Genomic DNA, 24886 nt, shown 5'->3' on the forward strand with positions numbered 1-24886 from the left:
GTAAAATTTAGAAATACAAATTAAGTTTGTTCCTGGGTTCTTTTAAACATAATCACTGAATAGTAATTCTGTGAATAACTTTTCTGTTAAATGATAAAAGAAATTTTACTCTGTAAAAAAATGTAGCAAATCCGTTTAAAAATTCACTTGCTTATCCATAAATTGCAGCTCTAGAGGAAAAAAAAAAAAGCTTCTGTTTGTCAAGGTCAGGAAGACAATGTTTAAGAGATGCTGAGAGGATGCACTGTATACTCACAGTAGTTCCATGGCAAACAAAAGGAATGCCAAAGGTATTTTCTTGAAACCTTGCTCTCTTTAAGGAAATGTTGGTTCTTTTGGATCCAACTTATTAAATGTCTGAAGTTCTCCTGTGGTCAGTATGACTCTTTTAATGGATCAAGGAAAACCTTAGGTGAATTCCAGATTCTATTTTTAATTAGGTCTGAATTGCATTTTTATTTGCTTTAGATGTTTGCAGTCTGGATCACTACTCTTTTCCTTCTTGATGCAGCCACAGGTAAGACACAAATCTATAAACAGTAAAAATTGTTGTATGCAACTTACACCACAATAACTATATAAAAAAAAAAAAAAAATAAGAACCTGCTTTGGAATGGATATAATAGACTTCTTCATTAGGAGTAATGAGTTCCGTCTTGTCTTTGCCACGTTTAACCTACCACTCTTTAATTCTGTAAAGACTTTTGCAGCTAGCAAACAGAAAAAGAACTAGAAAGGTTTTTTAATATACAAATGGATTCTAAATTTCTCCCAGAACTGTTTTCCCCACCCACCCACAAGCATTTATGGTAGCTACAACACTTGTAATGTCACACATTTTAAACATAATCACTGAATAGTACACAGTCTAGGCGCTTACTCTGCACAGCGCTGTGCAGAGAAGAAAATAGTCCCGGTTCAAAACATCTCTTTGCCAATAGGAAAGTATAGTTCAATAGGGATGGATGCATGGGAAGAAAACAAAGAGTGAAACACAATCCAGAAGCTCCCTGGTATCAGGGGAAAAAAAAAAAAAAAAAGAAGAAGAAAAAAAACCAACACATTGAAAATGACTGAATCGCTTGTGAAGTCCTAGACTGCATCTTCACAATCAAATCTTCTCTTTCTCAGAATGTATTTCCAGTATATAACCCACCAGAATTTTGTACAGAGTTACAAATAGAGTAAGTCATGGTGTGATGTATTCTGACTCCGTCACTCATTCACAGTAGCAATACCTTCTCTTTGTTTCCAGTGTCTATTTAATAGCAATAAAGATGTGGGATTTCACAACTGTTATGCTATGATGGTGGATAAGTCTGACATTTAATGGCAACACCTGCATGTCATATCTACATCACTGCTGTATTAAAGTCACAACAGAATTTGGGAAATTCAAGCACAAATCATACTTCCTTAGTCTGTGCTTTGCTCTGGGCTTCCACTCAGATTTTACTCCATTGCTTCCACTAAATCCTTGATGATTAAAAAAAAAACAAGAGGTGGTTTACGTAAGTGGTGGAGCAAGCAGTGGTGTAAATTTTAATGATTGGGTGTTTTCTGTTGCTGGGTTGTTTTCTGATTTATTTTCTTTTGTTATTTTAACTCCTTCTTTAATTCTTGCACAAGAAGTAACAATTTAGATAATCTGTGGAGCATTAGCACTAAGTTGAAGGGCTTCTCTGAGCTGAAAAGCTGCCAGCAAAAGCAAAAGCTCATAAAATTCAGTTTGATCTCAGGATACAGAAAGCATCAAGATTTTTTTTTGTCTTTTTCCAATAGCTATTTTAACGATATGTTTGACAAAACAAATCCTGCTTCCTCCTGAGCTCACCTAACTGAGCTCTAGGCAATGTCTGGAACAGGAATGGATCTTAAGTTTCAAGTCCCTGCTACATGCATAAGGCACAAGAGCACAACTGAGCCCTTAATGAAAGTGGACACGGGTGCCGTGCTCATATGAAGCAGCCATTTTCCAATTCCCTGCAATAAATACTGTCCTGCCAGCTCTTGTAAAGCGGCAGCAGCCTGGCCTGCTACATTCCCAGAACACTAACATCGTTCTTCGTGTGTCCCAGGAAGGGAAGTGTGCTACGAAAGGCTCGGATGCTTTACCGATGATCCCCCTTGGTCTGGGATCCCCGGCAGAGAACTGACAGGCTTGCCCAGCCCTCCAGCAGCTGTGAACACCAATTTCCTCCTTTACACTAGAGACAACACCATGAAATACCAAGTAAGAAACTGGTTTGCTTTAAATATTGATAGTGTGCTACATGGTCAACAGATTATATGGACTGCTTCGTTCCTCCCAGCAGAGGCCCTGATCCGTATTACACATGCCACGAGCAGTCCATCCCAGTTTCCTTTCATCTCATTTCTTTTTCCTCATGTCAGCTGTCTGATGGGCCAGGTATAATTGCAACATTTTACTAACTTGCAGTCTTCTAACACAAGTCATCAAAGATGTTTTTGCATTTATTCTATGTTATTTTCTACAATAAGCAAATGGCCAAAATTCAGTTTCAGTTTTATCATTACAAAGACAGAGGTAAGACAAGTGCAAAAGGAAAGCTCAGTTTTGGATTCTGTGTGTCTCCAGCTGAAAAATATATTTCAGGTACTAATATATTATATATTATATTATATTACATGAATTTAGGGCACAGTTCCTACATGATTATGGGATCCTTTTAATAATATATAATTGGTCTCAGAGGCTCTGCTCATGTGATGGCCAAACCAAACCCTAAGAGTAGGCAGGTAGTTAAGAGAGAAGATTAGGAGAGAAAGTAATTGTGCACCAGAGAAGGGAAGGAAAGTGGGATGAAAAATTAAAGAGAAGCTTAGAAGGGAAAACAAGAGACTAAAGAAAAAAATGATGAAGAGAATGACCATCCCTGTGAATTTTAGTTGGACAAAAAGCAAGGGAAAATTAAGTAATTTAATAAGAAAAATGAAAAGGGGCTGCTTTGCTGTTGCTGGCTTATGATACATGAAAAAGATTTCACAGGTGGGATTGTTTGTTTGTTATAAATGGTAGTCACAGAGGAGACATTTAATGATTTCTCCTCTGAGAGCTTTCAACCTGACTCAATTTTTCACTGGAGGTGAGGTGTGCACGAACTAGTGATAGGCACCCTTTTAAGCATACCAAGCTATAACAAAAAATAAGTGCCAGTTTTCAAAGCAATGCATTATTCAGAATTCATTTTTGAAGAAAATAATGCCTTCCCTCTCCATAAACCCCAAAATACCTACAGCATTTGCTGTCAGCCTGGTGGCCTTTGTCATGCTGTCTAGATTATCTTTAAGATAACATATGAATAAGCTTAGAATGAAAATCTTATCTTAAAGAGAAAAAATAAAAAAGAAAAAAGGATACAGATTCAGAGTCAACTGCATTATACCTTCTAGAAAACACAATTTGTTTTGTATTTTGGTTATAGTTTTTGTTAAAATATTTTATTTATATGACATGTTGTACCAGTATATTTCAAAGCTCATATCATTAGTTCAGCTAAATAGAAGTTGAATTTGTTGAAGCTATTTACTGATATTCCCCAGCAAGGCAGTTTAGGATCAGGAACAAATCCCATCTCTTCGGAGCCCAGAACAGAACTATGCCCTAACTATTGAGAAATTCTTCCCCATATAAAACTGTGAATTAGTACAGAGCATTCACATTGTTACTGTTGTTTTGCTTGTTTGTTTCAACACAGAAAATTAATCCTTCAAATCCTTCAACTATCAAAGCTTCAAATTTTCGAGCACACAGGAAAACTCGCTTCATTATTCATGGCCATCTTGGTGGAGCTGACCTCTCCTGGATATCAAACATGTGCAGGGTATGGTGTGATTGTTGTTTGACAGTCATTGTACTTGTATTTGAAAGTGAAAATATCCACAGACATTCCACAGACATTAATTGGCTTATGAAACTTACTTCTCTCTCTTTTTTTTTTTTTTTTTTTTTTTTTTTTTTTGTTAATTCTGGGAATATATGAGCAGAAAAATCCTCGGAATCAAGTTCAGTTTCAGAAAACTGCCTGCTTGTTCCAAGCTCCGAGTATAGAGCACTTCAGACTCCTACTTAACAGCTTTTTGCTGCATTCACCTCCACAGTGAAAGCTATAATTGATTGGTTTTTCAATTCCGTGGCAATAATAAAGGAAAAAAGGTCACTTTTCTCACCTCAGCAAAAGTTCAAAATAAACATTTCAGATCGAGTGAGGCATTTGATCTACCAAAACCAAAATGTTTTGTTCAGCAGATTGGTTTCATTTTATTTAGGTACATTGCAAAAATGAAATTGTTTCAAAATGAAAAATCAGAAAGTTCCCTTGCCAAAAGTCTCTAAGTAGAATAGTTTGTTCAAAATACACGGAGTCATGGGCTGAGCATTTCAGGCACGTGAACATGAATTTGTGAATCTCATTAGATGATCTGAATGTATAAATTTTGAAGAATGAAGCGTGGACAATAAAAAAAAAGAAGTCATTCTCTCCTCTTTTTCTATCTGGGGTAACTAAGACAAGCTGATATTCTAAAACCAGGGACAGCAGCTGGGGAGGAAAACAGAACTGCAACCAGCTGTTAGACGCCTTTATGCAGCATTCAAACCTGCCTCCAGTCTGCCTCCTTGTGTTGATTCTGCAGTATTAATTGGAAAGAAAGCACTAAAGATGTATCCTTACTAGTCGCATAGACAAAGCAGGTGCATGTAGCATCTTTTTGCTATGCCACTTTCTGAATAATGGAATGATGCAAGACCTGAGTATCTAGGATGATATTATAAAAACGCACTACTAGAGATTATATTAAAATTATACACCCCTAAGAGCTGCATAATTTTATTTTTAAAAATAAATAAATAATAAATAAAAATCACTGGCCAAGTCCTGACGATTTATCCCCACTCTTCACCCCTTGTGTTCAACACCATTGACAAGAATAACTACTGCACAGAGTACTCCATGGCAGCCTGCTTTCTGGCCTTGCAGACTGGTGTGTACAAGTTACCCCACAGGCTTCTGTAAAACAGTGCCCAGAGAAGACAGCAAGAGAGCAAAGGGGGAGCTCAAAAGAGCCTCATGACAGGAGCAGAATGCCAATTCTGCAAGGGTGGGATGCAAAAATCAAAATGCACAGAACTACAATGAGAACCCCCAGCTAGAGCAAAACAAATATTTATTTATGCTTAACCTGGAAGAGCTGTGCTTCACACTTGTTTCCTTCTTCTTTTCATACCTGACAGTTCATGTTTCATGTTGAAGACGTAAACTGCATTTTGATTGACTGGACAGGTGGCTCCAGTGGCTTGTACACCGAAGCAGTTAACAATGTCCGCATCGTGGGGGCTGAGCTCGTGTACCTTGTGAACCTTCTCGAGGTACAAGTATCCGTGGAATGTGAACACCAGCATGTACATGTAGTCTGTATGGTAAAGCCTGTGGTCAGGGTGGCATTTTTTGATTTGATGTGATGTAGTCTTAAAATACAGGTGGTCGTGATGGCCTTTTTTCTGGATAAGCCATTCTGAATGGAGATTAGGAAAACTGGCGAGGAGAAGAGCAGTAGTCAAGGGCCAACATGACTAAAATATGCCTCCATGGGCCTCAGACCCTGCCTCCAGCTACAAGTGGCTGGCAGCACAGAGAAGGGATTCTCCCACAGCCACCTGAAGCCACAATTTTCCTGCAGAGGCTCAGCCGAGCCCGGCATGCCAGCAGCACATGGCCTCCTCCTCCTGCAGGAGCTGGGTGGTGGAGCACCTCCATAGCACCACAGCCACTTTATTCACATCATATTTCCCATTTAGCACCCTTGTTTTTTCCTTTCCATACATCTTTCACAGAAAGACTACGGCTACTCTCCTGCCAATGTTCACTTAATTGGCCATAGCCTTGGAGCACATGCTGCAGGGGAGGCAGGGAGACGGAAACCCGGCATTGGCAGAATAACAGGTACCGAGGCTGTTTCAGCTGCAGAAGCTTTATATTTTAACACAGCTTAGGAGAACCGGAGAGTCACTGCTACCTAACGAACACGACACAGACCACACTGTGTTGCTTTGCCGTAGGTAACAGCACACAACCAGCACGACTGCACACAAATGAAGCCATGTCATATCCCATGCCATTTCACATCACCAGTCACAGCCCTGAGAAAGGCTGGACAGCAACAGAAGTATTTAACTGTCCATACTGTGGCTAAATATGTCACTTTGCATAGATTATATTGAGTCCCTGAGAACATGCTGCCTATGATTTTTAGCTATATCAAAGAGCAGGAAGAAAATACCATATTACATCTGGAATAACAGACTTGTAAATATACTAGCAACTCATTATCATATTTGGCTTTAAAAGCCCACTCTAACATGACTTTTCAGCAGTTAAGAAGATGGAAAATCTGAAATGAAAAACTGAATACCCCTATATTTACTGTGTCACGATGAAACAAATAGCAGTGGGCACCCTCGAAAGGAAGAAAGCTATTAGCCGCATAGCTACGCAGGGAGGCACAATATCATGACACACTCCCACACCACATCTGTTAAAGTCTCAGTATTTTCTGCTTTCCTTTCTCCACCAGTCAGTCCTTCGCTTTGCATAGACATTTCTTTGACTAGGCTGTGCGCAATTTGGGGAAAATGGGATCAGAATGTTAGTGCTTTGTCCACAGAGAGAGCTCAGTGAGCCTGAAGTGGAGGGTGATGTTTTCAAGCAAATTTGGTGTTTAAAATAAATTTTTGACCTGATAAAGATTCTCATACAAATATGCATGGTTAGAGTAACATGCCAAAATTTCACATCTTCTACTACTATAAAAAGAGCAAACAAATCACCTCTTCCTATGACAGTATTCCCCAGTAGTAAGTCAACCATCCATCCAAATTTTACTGTGTTGCCTCCAGCCACTGTTCTATTAAAACCTCATTTGTTTGGCCAGCTGTCCTACATCCACAAAATAGATTTTTATATGAGCAGTAAAGGTAGAAATTTAATGACATATTGTGTATATACACTGCATGTGATGACAGTAAATAAGTTATTGTTTACTTAACCAGCCACATCTCCTTTCATTGAGGTTTGGATCCAGCTGGGCCTCTTTTCCAGTATACTCCTAACAAGGTTAGGCTGGATCCTTCAGATGCAAAATTTGTTGATGTAATTCACACTCACGCTGGTCATCTCTTCTTTGACTTTGGTAAGTTTTCACACAAGAGCCAACACATACACAAAGGCATATCAGAGAGTGATCAGTCTTTAGTCATTTTACATATTTCAGCTCCTGGGATTCTTCAGACTTGTGGCCACCTGGATTTTTATCCAAATGGTGGGAAGAAAATGCCAGGATGCAAGCAGCTTCGAGTACCTCCCACAGCTCGGGATATCAATGACCTTATGAGAGGTAAGTATTTTAAAGATTTGTCCACCAGCCTGACCCTCTGTGGAAATTCCACACACAAAGGGCCAGTGAAATTCATTCAAGGATAATCCAAAAAAGAGTTTTTCTTTAAATTTGAGCTTCCCTTCTTGCTACAAAAACAACAGTCGCAGAAGTACCGGGGTCAGGCATACTCATCCATGCCGTTAGCAGCATTAGTGTCTTCAAAGGGAACGGCACAAGGTTAAAAATATAGAAGATGATAAAATGACTGCTGTGCTAGTACTTCATGTTCTTCAAAGAAAGTTGGGCAGTTAATAAGAATTATCCTGGGATTGAGCACAATGGATGCCCCAAATCCTGCCTTCTGCCTTACCCTACAGAAATAAGAACACATGTTATTCACAGCTAAATGTTTTGAAATCCCTACCACTAGTTAAGTAACTGGTTTTCAAAAATGCTCTGTATCAGAACTGGTTTGAGAACTTAGTAACCCAAGACTGAAAGCTGGCTACACGCAGAATCGTTTGGAACCAAAACACCTTCAAGACTGACAACACAAATGTGTCTCGGTTTTCAGCAAAAATTATGTATTTTCCACAGATATTTCACTAGGCTGCTTGCAATGCTTTGTGGTAAGAAATGAGCCCAGCTCTTCTGAACACAAGCAGATGGAGTGGGTTTTTCATGCAGCTTCTAAAAATAGAGACAGCCTTAACTCCTGCCTCTTGTTTAAACCTTGCTTTGTACTTATCTCTTCTGTTTGATAATATTTACATTTATGTAGTGGTTTTATGAAAAAAAAAGTGCCTTAGAAATGCTATTTAGTAACTTCTTTCTACAGCTTTTGATGCAGGAAGGAGACTGGTATTATGTTCCCATTGTACAGATGTCAAGTGAATTTGGCACTAGCACAAAGTAAGCCAACTCTAAGAGCTGGGAATTTTAAAGTTAAAAGCACAGACCTTTCTGAATTAGTTTTTAAGACAGAATGATAAAGAAAACATACTCAGGAAGCCTTGATGACCCGGATTGTTTTCAAGAAATGCAGACAAAAATACTCTTCACTTTGTTTTTTTTCCCCCCTACGCAAAGAGCAACGTGTATCAACTGGTCAATATCAACTGGTCTATCTTTAAGATGCATAAATATTGATGTATAACTATAGGTGAAATTCTGACTTCACTGAAAGCTGTGCCAGCTTGCAATTACTTCAGTGCCTCCAAATCATCACCCTATAATCAGGCGAGGTCCCCTGAGCCTGAAGCAGACTGGAGCCTGCTTTTATAGCCTAACGTTGGTGTGTTTGATAAAGGAGAGGCTTTGGATCTCATGAAGACAATGCTTGTAATGAGGGACCTGTAAATATAACACAAATTGCACTTTCTTCTTCCCTGCACTGCCTGCTTAGGAATTTCACTCTGAGTGCAAAATGCACTTGTTTAGAAAAATCCTGACAAGAATCAAGGACACACTGCCAAACATCTTGCTTTTCAGAGCATTTCACAGAATCACCAATGTCAAATGACCGCAGATTTTCTAGAGCTTAAAAACACTGAAAGCCACTGAAGTTAAAATAATTACTACAATTTTCTTTAATTCTGGAAGTGAGTGGAAACTGTGGTTTTACAAAATACCACATTGTGATAATGGTAAGCAAACGAAAACTACTTCATAGTAACTACTATATGCTTTGCAAATGCCACAACTATGAATTATTCCAGTCTTTGAAACATCAAAGGGAAATTTAGCTAACCCCTCCCCTCTTCCCGTGCTAAAGTAAAAGCAGTCAGTGGTGCACAGAGCAGGACTGGAGGCTGCTTGAAGGCTGCCAGGTGCATCTCCACCTCTCTGAGCTTCTCTATGGGCAAAGGGACATGCATGGGCAGCACCTCGCTCTTCCCCATCACAAATATTTTTGTAGTTTCAAGTGTGCTTTTTACCACAAAACCAAATAATTTGCACTTTAAACATATTAAATTGTCACTGTTTTTTAATCCAAGACTTCACTCTATGTACAAATGCTTTTGAGGGAGGGAAAAAGACCCACGTTTGCTGTTTTGGCATGGATATATGGTTAATATATTGCTCTAATCTTTTTTATGTGGGCTTTCTCCTAGCATATAGATCTATTGGATGCGGACATAAAAGAAGTCTCCGGTATTATGCTGAAAGTATTATCACTCCAAATGGATTTCTTGGCTACCAGTGTGAAACATACCGAGATTTTATATCAGTAAGTATCAGGTACATGTTTATGAAGTGGGTAAGGGCCCTGCCCTCCTTCCCTTAATTTCTGGGACCATTTCTGCACTCTAAATGATAGGACAGAGGGTGGCTCTGCAGACCCACTGACTGCCCTCCTCCAGATCACAGCCAGAAAATGGGCAAAATGTGAAAACAGCAAACCCTAAGAAAGATCTGGGAGAAAATGAAGACAGTACATATACACACAGCTGGGTTCACCCTCTGCTTAGGTCAGCAGCAAGGGACACGGTCTGGCTGAAGGATGTCCATTTAAACCAGTGTCTTACAAACCTGGTGGAACCCATCATCAAGAGGATGGCTGATGGATTCCGTAAATGTTTAAACATCTGTATAAGCAATAAGGAGCCACAGTATTTAGAGCAGGGGAGACAAATATTTATACAGCGCGGCAGTGCTCCCACATAAAACAACCCTCAAGTGCCACAAGAAAGAAGGCAGCAGAATGTCCTGGCGTTTCATGCCTGACATAACTAGGAAGCCAGGACTGGATTTGCTTGTATTGACTCACAAAAGGAAGGATTGCAGTACTGCAGTGCTGTGGTTTAACCCGGCAGGCAGCTCAGCACCACACAGCCCTTTGCTCACCCTCCCCATTCAGTGTTTTATCGGGGGGTGTTATCAGCATTGCTCTCATCCCAAGTGCAAACCTCAGCACCATGCCAGCTACTTGGAAGAAAACTAACTATCCCAGGTGAAACCAGGACATGCTGAAAAGTTGTTATTGCCTGTAGTGATTCTGCCACATAACTTGAAAGGCTGATGTAATTCAGGTCTTGAATGAAAACCAGAACCCCATGCAATTTAGTGATGAGGGGGAAATGATGTTGTTAATCAAAGAATAATAACTGATGATGTTCATTTAGCCTTTCATTCATCTAATGCCCAAACAGTCAAGGATCCACAGATGCCACTTCTTGTAAAACCTCCTCATTATCAAAATTGAACTCTCCAAATATTGAAAAACCTTTTTTTTTTCTCCAACTGAAATTGAATCCCTTCACTGAAAATATACATGTTTATCATTTTTTTAATAGACAACAAGACCATTCAACATTCAATCTACACAGAGTAATTTCCACATACCAAAGTTGATGATACTTTATGATTCCTATGCTTAAATATCTTATCTGTATTTTCCAGATCAGGTAGTAAGGCGCAGCATACATTTACATATTTATTCATGGTCTCTGCAGGAATAAAAGGAATTAGGCCAGATTTTAACTTTTTTTTTTTTTTCTCTTCTGTTTTTTCACCAGAAGAAATAAGCAGACTGACCATCACAACTCCTTTTGTCACCACTCTTAAATACTGAAGATAAGATATGAAACAAGTACCTTTTTGAAAAAGAAAAGAGAGAGAGAGGAAAAGCTGAAATATCCTAATTTATTATACTTTGAGGATTGAGATTAAAATAGATAACATCTTTTAACAAACACTGTTATTTTCCTCCAGGGAGCATGCTTCCCATGCCAAAAGGAAAGATGCCCACTGATGGGTCATTATGCTGATATGTATCCTTATAAAACTGAGAAAGAGCAGCAAAAGGTTTATTTAAACACGGGGGCCCACCCCCCATTTTCTCGTAAGTACTGGTTTGGGGTGATGAATTTAAAGTGGCAACAAAGTCTATATGAAAAAATACCTTATACTTCTACAGAAATCTACTCAAGTAAGAGGTGCTCATGGAATTTTATGTCTGTTAGGAATATGGAATATCAACATTATCTGGGAAAGGTGGAGATAATTATAGAATTGGTGCTGACATGTGACTTAGAAACCCTGCTAAATTTTGTTAAATACATGATGGCTTCAAAAGCTCTATAAAGCTGAAGGTGGGAGGAATTATATGGTGAAAATGCAAGATTTCAAGTAAAGCTGCACAGCTGTCACTGACAAAAATCTATAAAACTAGATCATTTTAGGGTATTTTTGCAAATTTCATCAAGTCATGATGACGGGGAGTAATAAGTATAAACATAGTTTTAAATGTGATTAATGTAGAAGCAGCCAAAGAACTGGGAAATAAGGAAATTTGTAAATAAAACGTAATCCATTCTGGATGATGAACTGCAAGGGCAATGAATCAGATACAGTCTTTGCTAGCACTAGAATATGAAAGAAAAACTACGTACAAAAATATTTATATCTCATCTTGGGAAAAGCACGAAGCAGAAAAATTAATTTGAGTACAGAGAAATTATTCATTTCTTAAATCTGAATGAGTACATTAATTTCAACACCCACACTGTTGAGTTTATAAAAACCATAGCCTGAAGTGGGTGAAGAGACTATCTTTTTAATAGCCCAAATCAAAGGCAGTACAAATACTTTCCAAACCTGGCTACTTGAAATCAATATGCACTACTCATGAGACATCCTGCCACACCCACATTTCTCATAACTGTAACTACAAAATGAAATCTGATGCCAAGCGGAAGAGCAAAGCACGGTGTTGCCCATGGCAGATTAAATACTCCTCATGGCCAGAAGGCCAGCAGAGGTTGGATCTGTGATTTAGACCACTGTCAATGAAATTAAGATTACCAGAATCACACAGAACTAACGTTTCCCTTATTAACAAGAGCGGCATTTTGTTTGCATATAAGCACATCTGTGCAATCCTCTCCTCTCCCTGAAAGGCATAGAAACATAGGTTTCAATGACTGTAAAGAGATTTATTTCCCTCATATTTCATTTTGTTTTCAAAGGCTGGCGAAAAGAGATATGTGTCAGAGTATCTGCAACAGAAACCATGAAGGGAAACATAGATGTAGCCTTGACTGGTACTAATGGGATCAGGAGAAAATATACAATTGACACGTAAGTATACCATCACTGTTGAAAAAAATGTTATACTGAATTTGTAATGTCTCTTTTCACATGTCTCATCTTGTTCTTTGTGATCTACACTGGTCATAAAAGCAGCTGATATGTGGTCAAAGTTCCCCACGCTACAGGCTGTGGTCAAAATGTGCTTGCTGGTCTCTCTTGCTCTGTGTTTTCTTTTCAGACAAAGGTTAGTATAGCAAAGTGTGCAAGAGCTAAGAGCTCTGGAGCCTGATACTAGGCTACTTCTGGTCTCGGGCATGTCATTTGGAAATCTTTAAGATGACAAAGAGACAAATGATGCACAACTGTGTGATCATTTCCTCCCCTAGGCAACTGTGTGATCATTCCCTCCCCTAGGCAATGTGCACCAGCAGGGAAGTTGCATGTTTCTTATGAACCATGCCAGAGTCTGGCATTGCGGCCCACTCAGCCTAGCCTTTTCCGGTAAACATGGATTAATATTTCATTGATATGCTTTTCTTTTTTGGCAGGGGAACTTTCAAGCCAGGCAATACATACTTGAACTATATTGATACAGAAATTTCTGGGAACATTTCAAAAGTCGAGTTTCTCTGGAAGAAGCACCTAAGTCAGGTACACAGAGGCTGCATGGGAGCTGAAGAAGTCACAGTAATATCTGGGGAAGATGGAAATGTGTGAGTATACAGCCTAATTGTGTTCTATGCTGTGACTCTTGGGGGGGGGGGAGGGGAATAAAGTAAAATAGAAAAATATGCCATTGTGCTGAAGATCATTTTCTTAAACTTTTCTCTTGTTGCCAGGTCTGTGTTCTGTGGCCATGGGTCTGTGCAGCCAAACAAATGGCAAACCCTGATGCCTTGCTAGGGCTGGCAGAGGAATGTCACAAATGTCACAGCTGTCCACACTCAACAAGAGCATGCTTTTTCAGCCAAACTGCTGGCAAGGCTCCTCCAACAGAAACGGACGATTTTTCCAGCCTACTACAAAAGCTTTATTTCCAAATCAGTGCTGTTAGCTTGTATCCAAACAGGGGAGCTACACTTCTGTGAATTCTAGTTACAGCCACAGCTAACGGGCATTTTACCAGCTATAAAATGACATGGTGTGGTTGTATTGCAGAGTCAAGAAGGACAATACTAAAATAGGTTAAAAACAAAACCCCAACAACCATGAAATAGATGGACAAATCCTTTAACTGTGCCTGCTTACTTCTTCAGGAAAAGGATACTTTCATGCTTTTCTGGAGCATTTTATTCTATCTGAGGATTCTGACAAATAATTTTAATATAAAAATATTCCGAGTTTTAATGGCATTTACTGACACCTGCTCTTCCCTCCTGAAGAACGTATTTGAACAACATTTTAGCAACACATCCAAAAGACTGCCTAAGAGCTGGGACTGCATACCAAGTTGCACAATCTGCCCTGAGAAACTCAACCATCAAAGTTCACCTCGTATCAAGCAGGACAGCTTAATGCACAGCAAAATATTTGATTGTGCCTTTTTCACTGACTTCACTGACTTTCACTGAACACTGGGTGAGCTGGGACTCTTTCTCTGTACCTGAAATGGGTACCTTCTTTATCAAAATAATGTTGTACTATTGAAGATATTAAATTTTCTGGCAGGCTTCAAAATAATAATTTTCCCTTTACCATTGAGGCTGAATTTTCCACCTGCACCTTGCTTTTCTAACACCAGAAAACCCTGACGACCTCCCATAATTTTAGGGAAAGTATCTTAGAAAAATATTTAGGATAAAAATATTTAGTATAAGGAACTTAATATGCCCCTTTCAGAGACACAAAACTTTTCCCCACAAGAATTCTGATGATCCTTAAATTGGGCCTCAGCTGCCGTATTTTCATTATTATAGCATTGCCCCAGAACATTTGGGAGCATTTTGATAACATTTCTAGCAAAATCAGGCTACCAAGACTGTTTTTATTTCAGTAGAAGCTCACCACAAAATTCCTTTTGGATTTTATTGCTCACTGTGGTCTAAGAAATACAGCAAATTTTTAAACCTAATATGAGGTTTGTCATTTGGGCACAGAAATCCTATGTGCGAATCATGTTGGGCAACTCTGATCTGTCCCATCCTAATAACTAGCTATTCCAGAATACTTCCAGTGAGGTTCACCAGAAACACTGTTGATGAGTTACACAAGGCTAAACATGAGTGATGAACAGGTGTGTTATAAATTATGCAGCAATAGTTCTGAGATATCAGAATCCAGTCAGTTCCCATGAAGTTTGCCAGAGGAGATTGATTAGGAGATTTGGGTTGAAGTTCACAAATCTGTCTACTTTCATGGGCTCCCTGCTTTGGTATGTTTACCACCTCCGCCCATATGAGGAATAGGATCCAGAAACCTTCCCAAGGGTGGAATTCATTCCCCAGAGAAGTATAAACTGAACCCCTGGGTACATAGTTGGGAAATACCTATAGTTAGGAATTACACTATCTTGACCACCTGTCATAAATCAGGCATGGCTCTCTGCCTCAGAATTGCACAAATTAAGCAAATGGAGGGAGAGGGAAAGGAATATTTACTATTCTTTTCATGCACTCAGGGCCTTAAGCAAAAGAAAAGTAAATATTTTTCTTGGGGACTCAAAAAACGTGCGTAGCAGAGCCAGGAAGTGCATTATCTGATTTAATGACATGAGGAATCAGTGTGAACGTTATGCGGGCCATGGCTTCTCACTATGAAAAAACATCATCCTGTTGAATTCAGGAGTTTATAAAGCACAAACCCTTTCCCTTCTGCCTCCATATTTGGCTGTGCCTTTCTTGCAATTTTGGACATTAATTTGATATTTTTATGAATCATAAATCATAGTCTTCCTTTCAAAAAAAAGTGAGCTTTCATTTTGGTTAATTTTTAGCTGTTGATTTCAACACCTTTCTGATGAAATATAGCAACTCACATGGGCTGATAACATCTGCTCTAAGCTGATTAGGCCCCTTAAAAATAGGTGTTTTCTCACCCAATCAGTACAGCTAAGAATAAAATATTGTGTGACTTTCATCCCCATGTCTTGTCCCACTTCGTGTTTATATTATATACTCTTTCTTGAGTTAATTTTCACTCTTTGGTATAGTAAATATCAGCACAGCTAATACATCTATAAACAGAACAGGAAACATGAGGTTTATTTTTATGAGCTGCAGGTGAAAAAATACTGAAACCAGCTGTGTTGCTGGTTTAGTTTAGGATTTAAGCTTTTTTTTTTTTTCCCCTCCCATTTCTCTTTGTAACTAAAAATCAAAATTATTACTTGGTACGGAAAATTCTGATTCTATCACCTGTGTTACTGAAACCAGTCCATAAAATGCAAGGGTTTGATATTTCACAAGATACTCTGTCTTTGACAATGACTGGAAGAGGTAATAGCTTCACAACAACATAAGCCAGATTGTTATAACAACTTAAATTGCATCTTTAAAATGTCATAAGATGTACTTTTTGAAGTCTGGATGTCAAATTGAAAAGTAGACTTCTTTTTAATCAAATGTGCTTTGTTTGTCTAGGATTTCAAAGGACGTATGATGATATCCATTCAGTCTTATAAATTATTTAAATATTCTGTAATACCGAGAGTGCTTCAGTTACAACAGAAATTTCATTTAATTCTCCTTAAGCATTTGTTCACTACAAAAACAATGCCAAGGTAAACTATTAACTAACCATCATAAGGCATTCCACCTCAGTCCCTGCTCTCTCTCAAAACACCCTTTTAGCAAGGGGGTGAGGTCAAACAAACAAGCAAACCAACAAACCTCTTAGATCTTTTACAGAATAAAGGAACAGCAATGAAAAGTAGTGCACAATACTAGCTCTCTGCTCCACTTACATCTGCATTTGCCTTATATGTAGCATCAGAAACAACAGGGCACTGGGCCTGTTCAGCCTGGAGAAGAGGAGGCTGAGGGGAGACCTCATCGCAGTCTACAACTTCCTCGTAAGGGGGTGTTGAGAGGCAGGAGACCTTTTCTCCATTAACACCAGTGACAGGACCCGCGGGAACGGGGTTAAGCTGAGGCAGGGGAAATTTAGGCTTGACATCAGGAGGGGGTTCTTCACAGAGAGAGTGGTTGCACACTGGAACAGGCTCCCCAGGGAAGTGGTCACTGCACCGAGCCTGTCTGAATTTAAGAAGAGATTGGACTGTGCACTTAGTCACATGGTCTGAACTTTTGGGTAGACCTGTGCGGTGTCAAGAGTTGGACTTGATGATCCTTAAGGGTCCCTTCCAACTCAGGATATTCTATGATTCTATGATTCTATGAAGTGATGAAAACAAAAACCATCTGTATCAGTTCTCTATTAACAGGAATAAAATGTAATCAGAGAATCACTTAGGTTGGGAAAGACTTTAAGATCATCAAGTCCAACCATCCACCTAACACTACAAGTCCACAGCTAAACCATGTCCCTAAGTACCACATCCACAGATGTTTTAATTGCCTGTGGGGATGGCATCTCCATCACCTCCCTGGGCAGCCTGTTCCAATGCCTAACCACCCTTCCCATCAAGAAATCCTTCCTGATATCCAAAATAAACCTCCCTTGGTGCAACTTGAGGTTGTTACCTCACTTCCTCTTTTGCAAGCACAGCAAAAAGTATGCTTTCCTCTTTCAAAAAAACCTGCAGTTTATCAAAAAGTCCCTCATAAATATTTGTGAGCACAGAACAAAAAGTATAATAACAAAAAATAATTAATGCAAACTATTAGGTGGAGACCTCGATGCTTAGTTTACACAGTCATCTCTCTTCCCACTTTTGATCCTATCTATTTTATTTCTCTGACTATTCAGATTTTTTCACGCTATTTTAATACCCTAGAATATGTTGATAAAATCCTTGAAGATGAACCACAAATTTGCAGGAAATAAACTATCACTTTGTTCAAGAAGTCCTTCTGGTCTTTCATCTTTGTTAGAGAAGAAGCTTGACACGTCTCTTACACAGAAAGCCTCCCCAATGCCTTCACCCTGCCTTTAAGACTCTGCTTTCAGATTACATCATTTTATAGCCCAGTCACTTGCCAGAATATTTACTTATAGAAACACCATGGGAAATTTCTTAAATTTCTCCAGGAATGAAAAACACATTAGGCTTTCTTCCCCGCCCCAACAGGCCCCCCCCCCAATAATAATCAAGATCTCTGTTTCACTTGCTTTCACATGATTTTATCATCAGTTTTTGTTTCTCTCTTCAGGTTTGCTTTTCCACAAGAAAAGATAAATCAATTCTTTTCTATATAGTTTTTTTTGTTTGTTTTGTTGTGTTTTTTTTTTTTTTTTTTTTTTCTCCTTCTTCTTCCTGAATTCTCTCTTTGCTTTTAATTTAGGTTAGAGTTTTTGTCTTTGGCATACCAGAAATGAGTGAATGATTACAGTGGCACAGTGCCTGAGAATTTACATCCTAAGGGGACTTTTTGTTAGATCTGAGATCTGTTTTCCCTTTTTTTCAGGTAATGTCTGTTGTGTTATATCAGTTACTAACCCACCCATAACCTCATACATCCTGGGAGCAAGTTGGTCTTCCCAGATAGCATTCTTGTAGGTTTATCACCTCAATTCCTTCTCTTGCAAATCCTCGTGGATATTTTTATAGTGAAATTACTTTATGTTCACTTCCCTCACACTCCTCCCTCGATGAAAATTAGTGATTTTTTTTTTCCCTACAATAGGCTCCAACTTCCAAATATGTGCCTGATATATAGAGGGTACAATAAAACCATTGGAACAGGATTTTGCTGGGATTTAAGCCCAGTCAGGGTGTTCTGTGTAACCCATAGGCTCTAACAGCAACCTTTGGCTTTGTCCTAGAATGGAAGCAAAAAAATGAAGAGCTTGGGGTGTATTTTCCCAACACTTATTTCAGTTATCCTTCCAAAACCAAAGCTGATTGGGATTGAGGTTGCCACAGGGAGGCTAAACAATTGCTCGCTGACCCATCACAAAGCCTATCTACACAGACAGTCTATGAAACTCATGGATCTCTTTTTTATTAACACAGAATCAAGGACTTGGCAATTTCAGTCTCTGGGCTGCTTCAAGCTATGCTGATTCCAATCACTATGAAGCAGATGTTGATAGCATGCCGAAATTTATTTTTGATGGCATATTTCCAAGATAAAACAGAGCCAGGAATTTGTTCTTTATCTCTAGCTATCAAGGATCTAAAACCTTCCGGAAAGAGCATGCATCATCACCAACCTGCACACAAACAGAGCACACCTAGATTGGCGCGTTACCGGACAACATACCTCTCCTCCCAGCTACCACAAGATGGGATCGGCCAAGTGTCTTGCAACACCGGAAGCAGAAGCAATATCTCAAAATACAGACTGACATTGGGATCAGCCCCCTTTTCATCCCATACATTTCAGATGCTAGGAAAACTTGGGATATAACGTGAGAGATGTCCAGAGCCCAAGGTAGCCAATTTTGCTCTAAGCCACAGTTTTGTGTCTGGGCTGTTCAGAGCCGTTCTTTCACAGACCATTTGCAAAGATTTGCATTTGCCTATCAGTCTCCAGGTCAAAACCTACAGCTATTCCTTTTCATTTCTGCTTCTTCCTTCAAGTAAGTTAAATATTTTAGTGTTAGTAGGAAATAAAACGTTCAGAAAAAAGGACTTCACCCTCTTCTCTTTTAATTCTGCCTATTACTCGGAAAGAAAGCCTGGCTCTCCGTAATCTTTCCACCCACTGTAGTTTTGGTTACTTCCATCGCCACTTTTAAAATTCTCCTGTTCCTGTTTCCTTACCATGATACTATGCTCCATAAGTCTTCAGCTCACAAAACCAGAAGTTAACATTATCTCTGCTTGCTTTGGGCAAAGGCAAGGGACTGCTTTGACTGATTCAATGAGCAGGGAGCAAGTTTCATGGAAGGTCATGAATATTTACCATCTCCAAAATGTTTATTCCATTGCTGCTGAACAACACTGAAAAGGATACACTAAGGCAAATTGCTTTTGCTTTGTATTCAATATAAGGTTTGCTCACTTGACCAGAATGAACACATCAGAATTAGACAATAGGAATATCAAGAAAGTCTTCTATTCATGGCTCTGTTACTCAGGGTCTAACAGTAAGATTCTCCAAGAAGGTGAGTGGTCTTTGTCTATGCATATTAACAATTCTCTAAGGGGATGCAATAACAAAGCTACTGCCAGGTGACCTTCTTTCAAGCTAAGAAATTCATTAACCATCTTCAATCTAAAATTGAAATGAGAGAGAAAAATATTGCTTTTAGAATTTTATTCACTTATCTTGCTATGAAAGCCTTGGTAATTTATATATCACTGCACTTGAAACACAGTTGCTGAGTTTCCTTTGCAGAACATGATTCTCAGTGAGTGTTTTGATCCTTTTTTTCTTACTAATGCGAAGGCCACTACCATCAGAATACATTTGTGTCCTTGATAATTTTCAAGTTGACATTTATAAAACCATCTGGATGCGTTCACTTGCATATTGTCAGAGGCAACTGCAGAAGCCAGACTTTTCTTACGATCTGTAAAAACCTACTGTTCCTCTTAAGTCATAAAAACATACCAAGAAAAAGCAGCCATTCCTAAAGCAAGCTAGACCTCGAAAACCCGGTAACATAGGCTATAAATTCTTTCAAGTGTTGAATCCGTCTTGTCATTCTGGGCTACAGGAATATTATCTGCACCACTGCATATGCCTCTGAAATACACTGACAGTGAGCTTCTGCATTGAAAATGTGTACAGTTCCTCCATATTAACTGGGCTACAACTTCTCAACATACAGAGCAGATGAAAAAGCAAGCTGAAGAATGCAGTTAGTGAACTTAAATCCTTGCCAAATGCTTTTCTCAGTTACTTGTGCATATTTGTCCAAGGAGGTATTGTATATCTTGCTTCTTATGAGCCTGCATTTCTGCTTCAGTTTGTAGCTGTGGTGCTCTGGGTTGGGGGTGTTCTGCATCACCATTTTAACACTCACACACAAAATGCAAACTGTGGAAATTACAGCAAAATATTTGAGCATACCCAGCAGTCCTGGTCTTCTAACATACACTTTAAAGGGGTCTGATTTTCACACAAAGACATTCAGCAATTTTGGAAGATGTTTCATCATGAATAGAGGCACCAGTTTCACTGGCTGCTTTCCATATAACTTACATGCCGATATGCTGACAAACGGGGCACATGGCACTCCTTATCTCTATTCTGTGGCTCCCCAGCCTCACACCTTCCCTGACTTATCCAAAGAGCTGTATCTGTCTGATACTGTTCCCATAAGTGCTGCCTAATTCCTATCTTTCAGTCATTAAGTATAGATTATACAATAGATCTGTAGATTCTTACTAGCTAGATCTGTTCTCTTATCTGAAATTACATACTTCTCTTCAGTCTGAGCAGTAATTAAACATGAGATCCCATCACTGACCAGCCACTGCTTCCTCCTGATTCCTCTGAGACTTCTTGCTAGTGATTGTCACTGTAGATGGCATTGGTTTGCACCACTTCACCAACAAGAACCAGACCCCAACCCAAACATTCACACCCACTCCATAGGCTACAAAGAGTAACAGACACTCATGACTTGTATTTTACAATGCATGCTGAGCATGTTACATACTGCTTAGCATATGGAAAAATGCAGCTTAGATGATATTTCTGAATTTATACCTTTTATCAAACAATGCATGTATCTCAAGACTGGCTTCTTATATGAAACTTAGATTCAACCCAAGTCACTTCCTGCCCCTAGGCAGTTGAATCACTCCATGTAGAAGGATGAATGTCGCTCACAGTTGCGTGAACAGGTAACTATGGCAGCACCCATCCTGTAGGTAGCAGTGCAGTGACTTGAGGTCTTGCCCAGGAGCTGCTGAAAGAACTGGATTGTGACACACTCTGTGGTCTGAGCTCATTGAGACCCACAGCCTGCTGAGAAAAGAACAGAACCTGGGACTTATGTGATGGCTGACTTCTCTAGTCACTCAGCCATTACAGAGAAAAAGATGCACAACATGCTTATCGTCACCCTCTCCTTCTCCTCCTGACACGTCTGAATGAAGGTGGCTTTGGTTACTCAACTGAATGCTGATTGCAACAGTGTCAAGAGCTGCCATTTTTATTCAGAGCACACTAACCGATGTTAAAGCTTGGTACCAAATTTGTGAATCCCACATGGCCTAGGAGGACATGGTGCCTGTGAATTTATTAGCTTTTGCTACTCAAGCTCTGTCCACCCACTACCATTTTGACTAATCTATGTTGTACAATGATTCTTCCTGCCCTCCCCTTTTTTAAAAAGAAGCTAACCCACTATCTGCTTAAAAAATAAATAAATAAGATACGAATAATAACAATAATAGTAATAACAAATAGGCTTGGTTATACAGAAAACACACAAGGGTTTGTTTCACAAGGTACGTACATCAGTCAGACAACAGAGGGTGACACCAAACAGCGTAATTAAGCTTCCGCTCTTAAGTGCCTATAGAGGAGGCTCAGTCTGTTGCCTACAGCAGGAGCTTCCAATAACCAGCTAGCTCAGTTAAGCGTTTCAATGTCCCATACCATCTCCCCTTCAAGGGTTAAAATGGTCTCACCTTGCATTTATTCACACCCACAGCAAAACCCTTAGAGGTAAATTTTTTGTTGATGAACTAAAAGTGACGGGAAAGCTAGAGAGACAAGAAAAGGCAACATCTGTCACATCCAGCCCTAAGAGTGTCATTCTGACAAAGGTCTCGCTCACCCACACCTGGCCTGTAATTAGGCACCGTGTGGGCAGGTCCGCACCCACGGCGGTGGGACTGAGTCCAAGTGAAAAGAGCCGGGAACAGCCGGGGCTTGACAGGAGCCACCTGAGTGGAGTGTACAAAGCAGCAACGCGGTCTGCAGTCAGTGGTAAGTGACTGAGGAATTGGGAGGATTTGGGGGTGATTGTCCTTGCTAATGGATGGCTGGGGCTCCTGCTTAAAAAAGACAAGCTGAACAGTACAACTAGTGGTCCTCCAAGTGATACTGAGGAGACCCTTGGCAGCAGAAACAGGGCTGAAAATTTTTTATTCCAGTAAATCCCAGCAGGAGATGGTCCTATCTGGGACACTGCAGTGTAGCTAGGAAAACTGTGTGGATTCAGTGGGCTAAGGTAATTAGGCAGAGAATATTTCCCTTTATTTTTAAAGAAAGATCAAATGATGGTATTTCCACATAGAGTCTGGACTCTTTTCTAAGAAAAAATACACAAGAATACAAATAATAGCTAAAAAGAAAAATTAAGAATTATTAGGAGCATTCTAAATGTAAAGGGAGAACGGAAGTGAGGAAGAATCAAAGCTGTTATATATAAGGATGAGACAAATAGGATGTGTTTTAGTAGAGCACAGCTTATGGAGTAAGTTGTTATCAGCAAGGGTCATTCTGCACCTCAGAAATGGCAAAAGGCCAATAGCGTTGGTCTTAGAGCTGGCTAAAAGTAACAGTAGCCTACCTATGAAGAACAATAGTGAAGCCCTGGAAAGCCAAAAGTGGCCAGATCACGGCTGCAAGTCAGCTGAAGGATCCCCAGTTAGCCTGGAATTGGCACAGCCACCTCCCCAAACTGAATCATAGGTTGTTTTTTTTTTTGTTTGTTTGTTTTAAATATGATGCTTGTAGTTAGATTAAATAATCATAATTGTATGTTTTACTGTCAGAACACCACTGTAGGGACAAGGTGAGAACCTATTATTTAGAAGGTCAAAGCAGATGGTGTTAAGTATGTCTCTAAATCAGGAAATATTTAATAGGTTTTCTTTGTTATTATCCTGACATTTCTTTCAGTTGTACACCATTTCTAAGTGACTGACAGAAGCAATTTGAAAGCCCAAATCTTACTGTAATCTCTAGTGATGAACAAATACATGTATGACTTTGCATATTTACTGCCCTTTTATTGGAGTGCTTCCCACATTTAACGCCTCAAGAAAAGAATTTGCATCAGTATTCTGAGTCATTATGGGAGCCTAATGCCCTAGTTCACTGTCTCAGACTCAGTTTAAGAGGTTAGTAGATGCTCACAAAACTCTAATACCCAGACCAGGCAATGTATGTGAACCCTGTTTTGCCTTACCTTGACACCTGCGATGTCCAGAACCTTTTTCTTTCTGCAGATCACCTAACAGCTTTGCTCCACTATGAGATTGATTTGTCTACTCTTAAATTTCTTGGTTTCAGTGCTATTCATTTAGAGTCAGTTTCCTTCTGGAGAGCTTACCTAAAAGCTGGTGAGCCAGCAGGAAAGGAGACTGGCTAATTGCCCAGATGCTCTTTTACTTATTATTACTTGTTTGTACTGAAGCAGAGCCAAAGTGCCTTCATCTTGAATCTTACTATGGGCAATTTATAACCACATCTGAGGGATGGGGAGGAGACCAAGATGAAATTAAGTCTTCTACCAATTACGCCAATTACACTGCTCACCTGAATTAGTTCGCTATATCACCAGCACTAAGCCCAGACCTGTGCACATTTGATAAGCTGGAGAAATGCTCTTGCAGTGTGTTAGCTACTGTACATGGACTGTGCCTGGAAAAGGTGTTCTGTATATTCTTGTACAGAATGGGCTAGACCATCTCTACAAAATATACGTTCAAAAAGTTACAGTGTATTTTCTGGTATTTATATATGGGTAAATACATACATGTTCCCCTTTATGAGGCCTACAGATACTGCTGTAATATTTCTATCCTCAATTTCTTTTATCCATTTGTGGAACTTTACAATGTTTTGGTGTGCAATTAGCAAGTGATATCTAAATGTCGCAGGCTCAAATACAGGCAATAAGTTTTTGGGAGAAGGGGAAATTAACTAGTAACTTATAGTCAGGGATTCTAGGCTGAACTCTGGATGACTTCTCTTTTGTGATGCCTTTACATTACTAACCAAGCACTACACCAAACTACCAAATAGTATGAAAGGCTAAATTAAAGCCATCAGAAGACAGAAATAACAGAAATGTTCTTTTTTCTAAGGACAATGCTGGAGCAAGAGATATAGGAAGTATGGTTGGAAGTAAGGAATAGGAAAGCTGGAAAGACAGAAATATAAATGGTGAAAATAGGTTATATTTCTGGGGACAAAACACGCCTGTGCTTTGAGACTTTGTACTCCTAGGCGAAACAGTCCTCTCTTCAGATTTCTCCACACTCTTCCTTTTCCATCCTCACAATTGCCCAAGAAGTCTTTCTCTCAAACTTCTCCATTTTTTTAGTATCCCTCTTGAATTGTGCATACAAGCAGCAACAAAACCTCTGTACTTTTTAAATAATAATCCCCCTCCATGTATTAAATGTATGTTGTATATGTGCATGTGTGCATGCATATATGTCTCTCTAATCTGTGTGTGTGGATAAAGCCTAAAAAGTTCT

At 39.4% G+C, this 24886-nt stretch overlaps 2 protein-coding genes across 2 annotated transcripts in view; one reads left to right on the top strand and one right to left on the bottom strand.

Annotated features, from left to right (window-relative positions):
* Window positions 1-24886, bottom strand: part of GFRA1 (GDNF family receptor alpha 1) — a 260122-nt gene that overhangs the window by 209517 nt on the left and 25719 nt on the right. The window lies entirely within an intron of this gene.
* Window positions 469-16069, top strand: LOC137859777 (pancreatic lipase-related protein 2-like). The gene is made up of 12 exons (XM_068689189.1): window positions 469-517; window positions 2079-2233; window positions 3720-3845; window positions 5255-5389; window positions 5855-5963; window positions 7090-7209; window positions 7291-7413; window positions 9510-9625; window positions 11110-11239; window positions 12366-12477; window positions 12978-13140; window positions 13269-16069. The coding sequence occupies exons 1-12, from the start codon at window positions 469-471 to the stop codon at window positions 13515-13517; spliced, it is 1587 nt and encodes a 528-aa protein (XP_068545290.1). The 3' UTR covers window positions 13518-16069.

Source organism: Anas acuta, chromosome 7 (genome assembly GCF_963932015.1).
Source record: "Anas acuta chromosome 7, bAnaAcu1.1, whole genome shotgun sequence".
Taxonomy (NCBI): domain Eukaryota; kingdom Metazoa; phylum Chordata; class Aves; order Anseriformes; family Anatidae; genus Anas; species Anas acuta.

What these genes read in the sequence shown, in the direction of transcription:
- LOC137859777 (XM_068689189.1), top strand. Translation starts at nt 469, where the DNA reads ATGTTTGCAGTCTGGATCACTACTCTTTTCCTTCTTGATGCAGCCACA. An exon ending in CGGCATTGGCAGAATAACAG is followed by an intron (nt 5,964 to 7,089) that starts GTACCGAGGCTG and finishes CCTTTCATTGAG; the next exon opens with GTTTGGATCCAGCTGGGCCT. An exon ending in TATCAATGACCTTATGAGAG is followed by an intron (nt 7,414 to 9,509) that starts GTAAGTATTTTA and finishes GCTTTCTCCTAG; the next exon opens with CATATAGATCTATTGGATGC.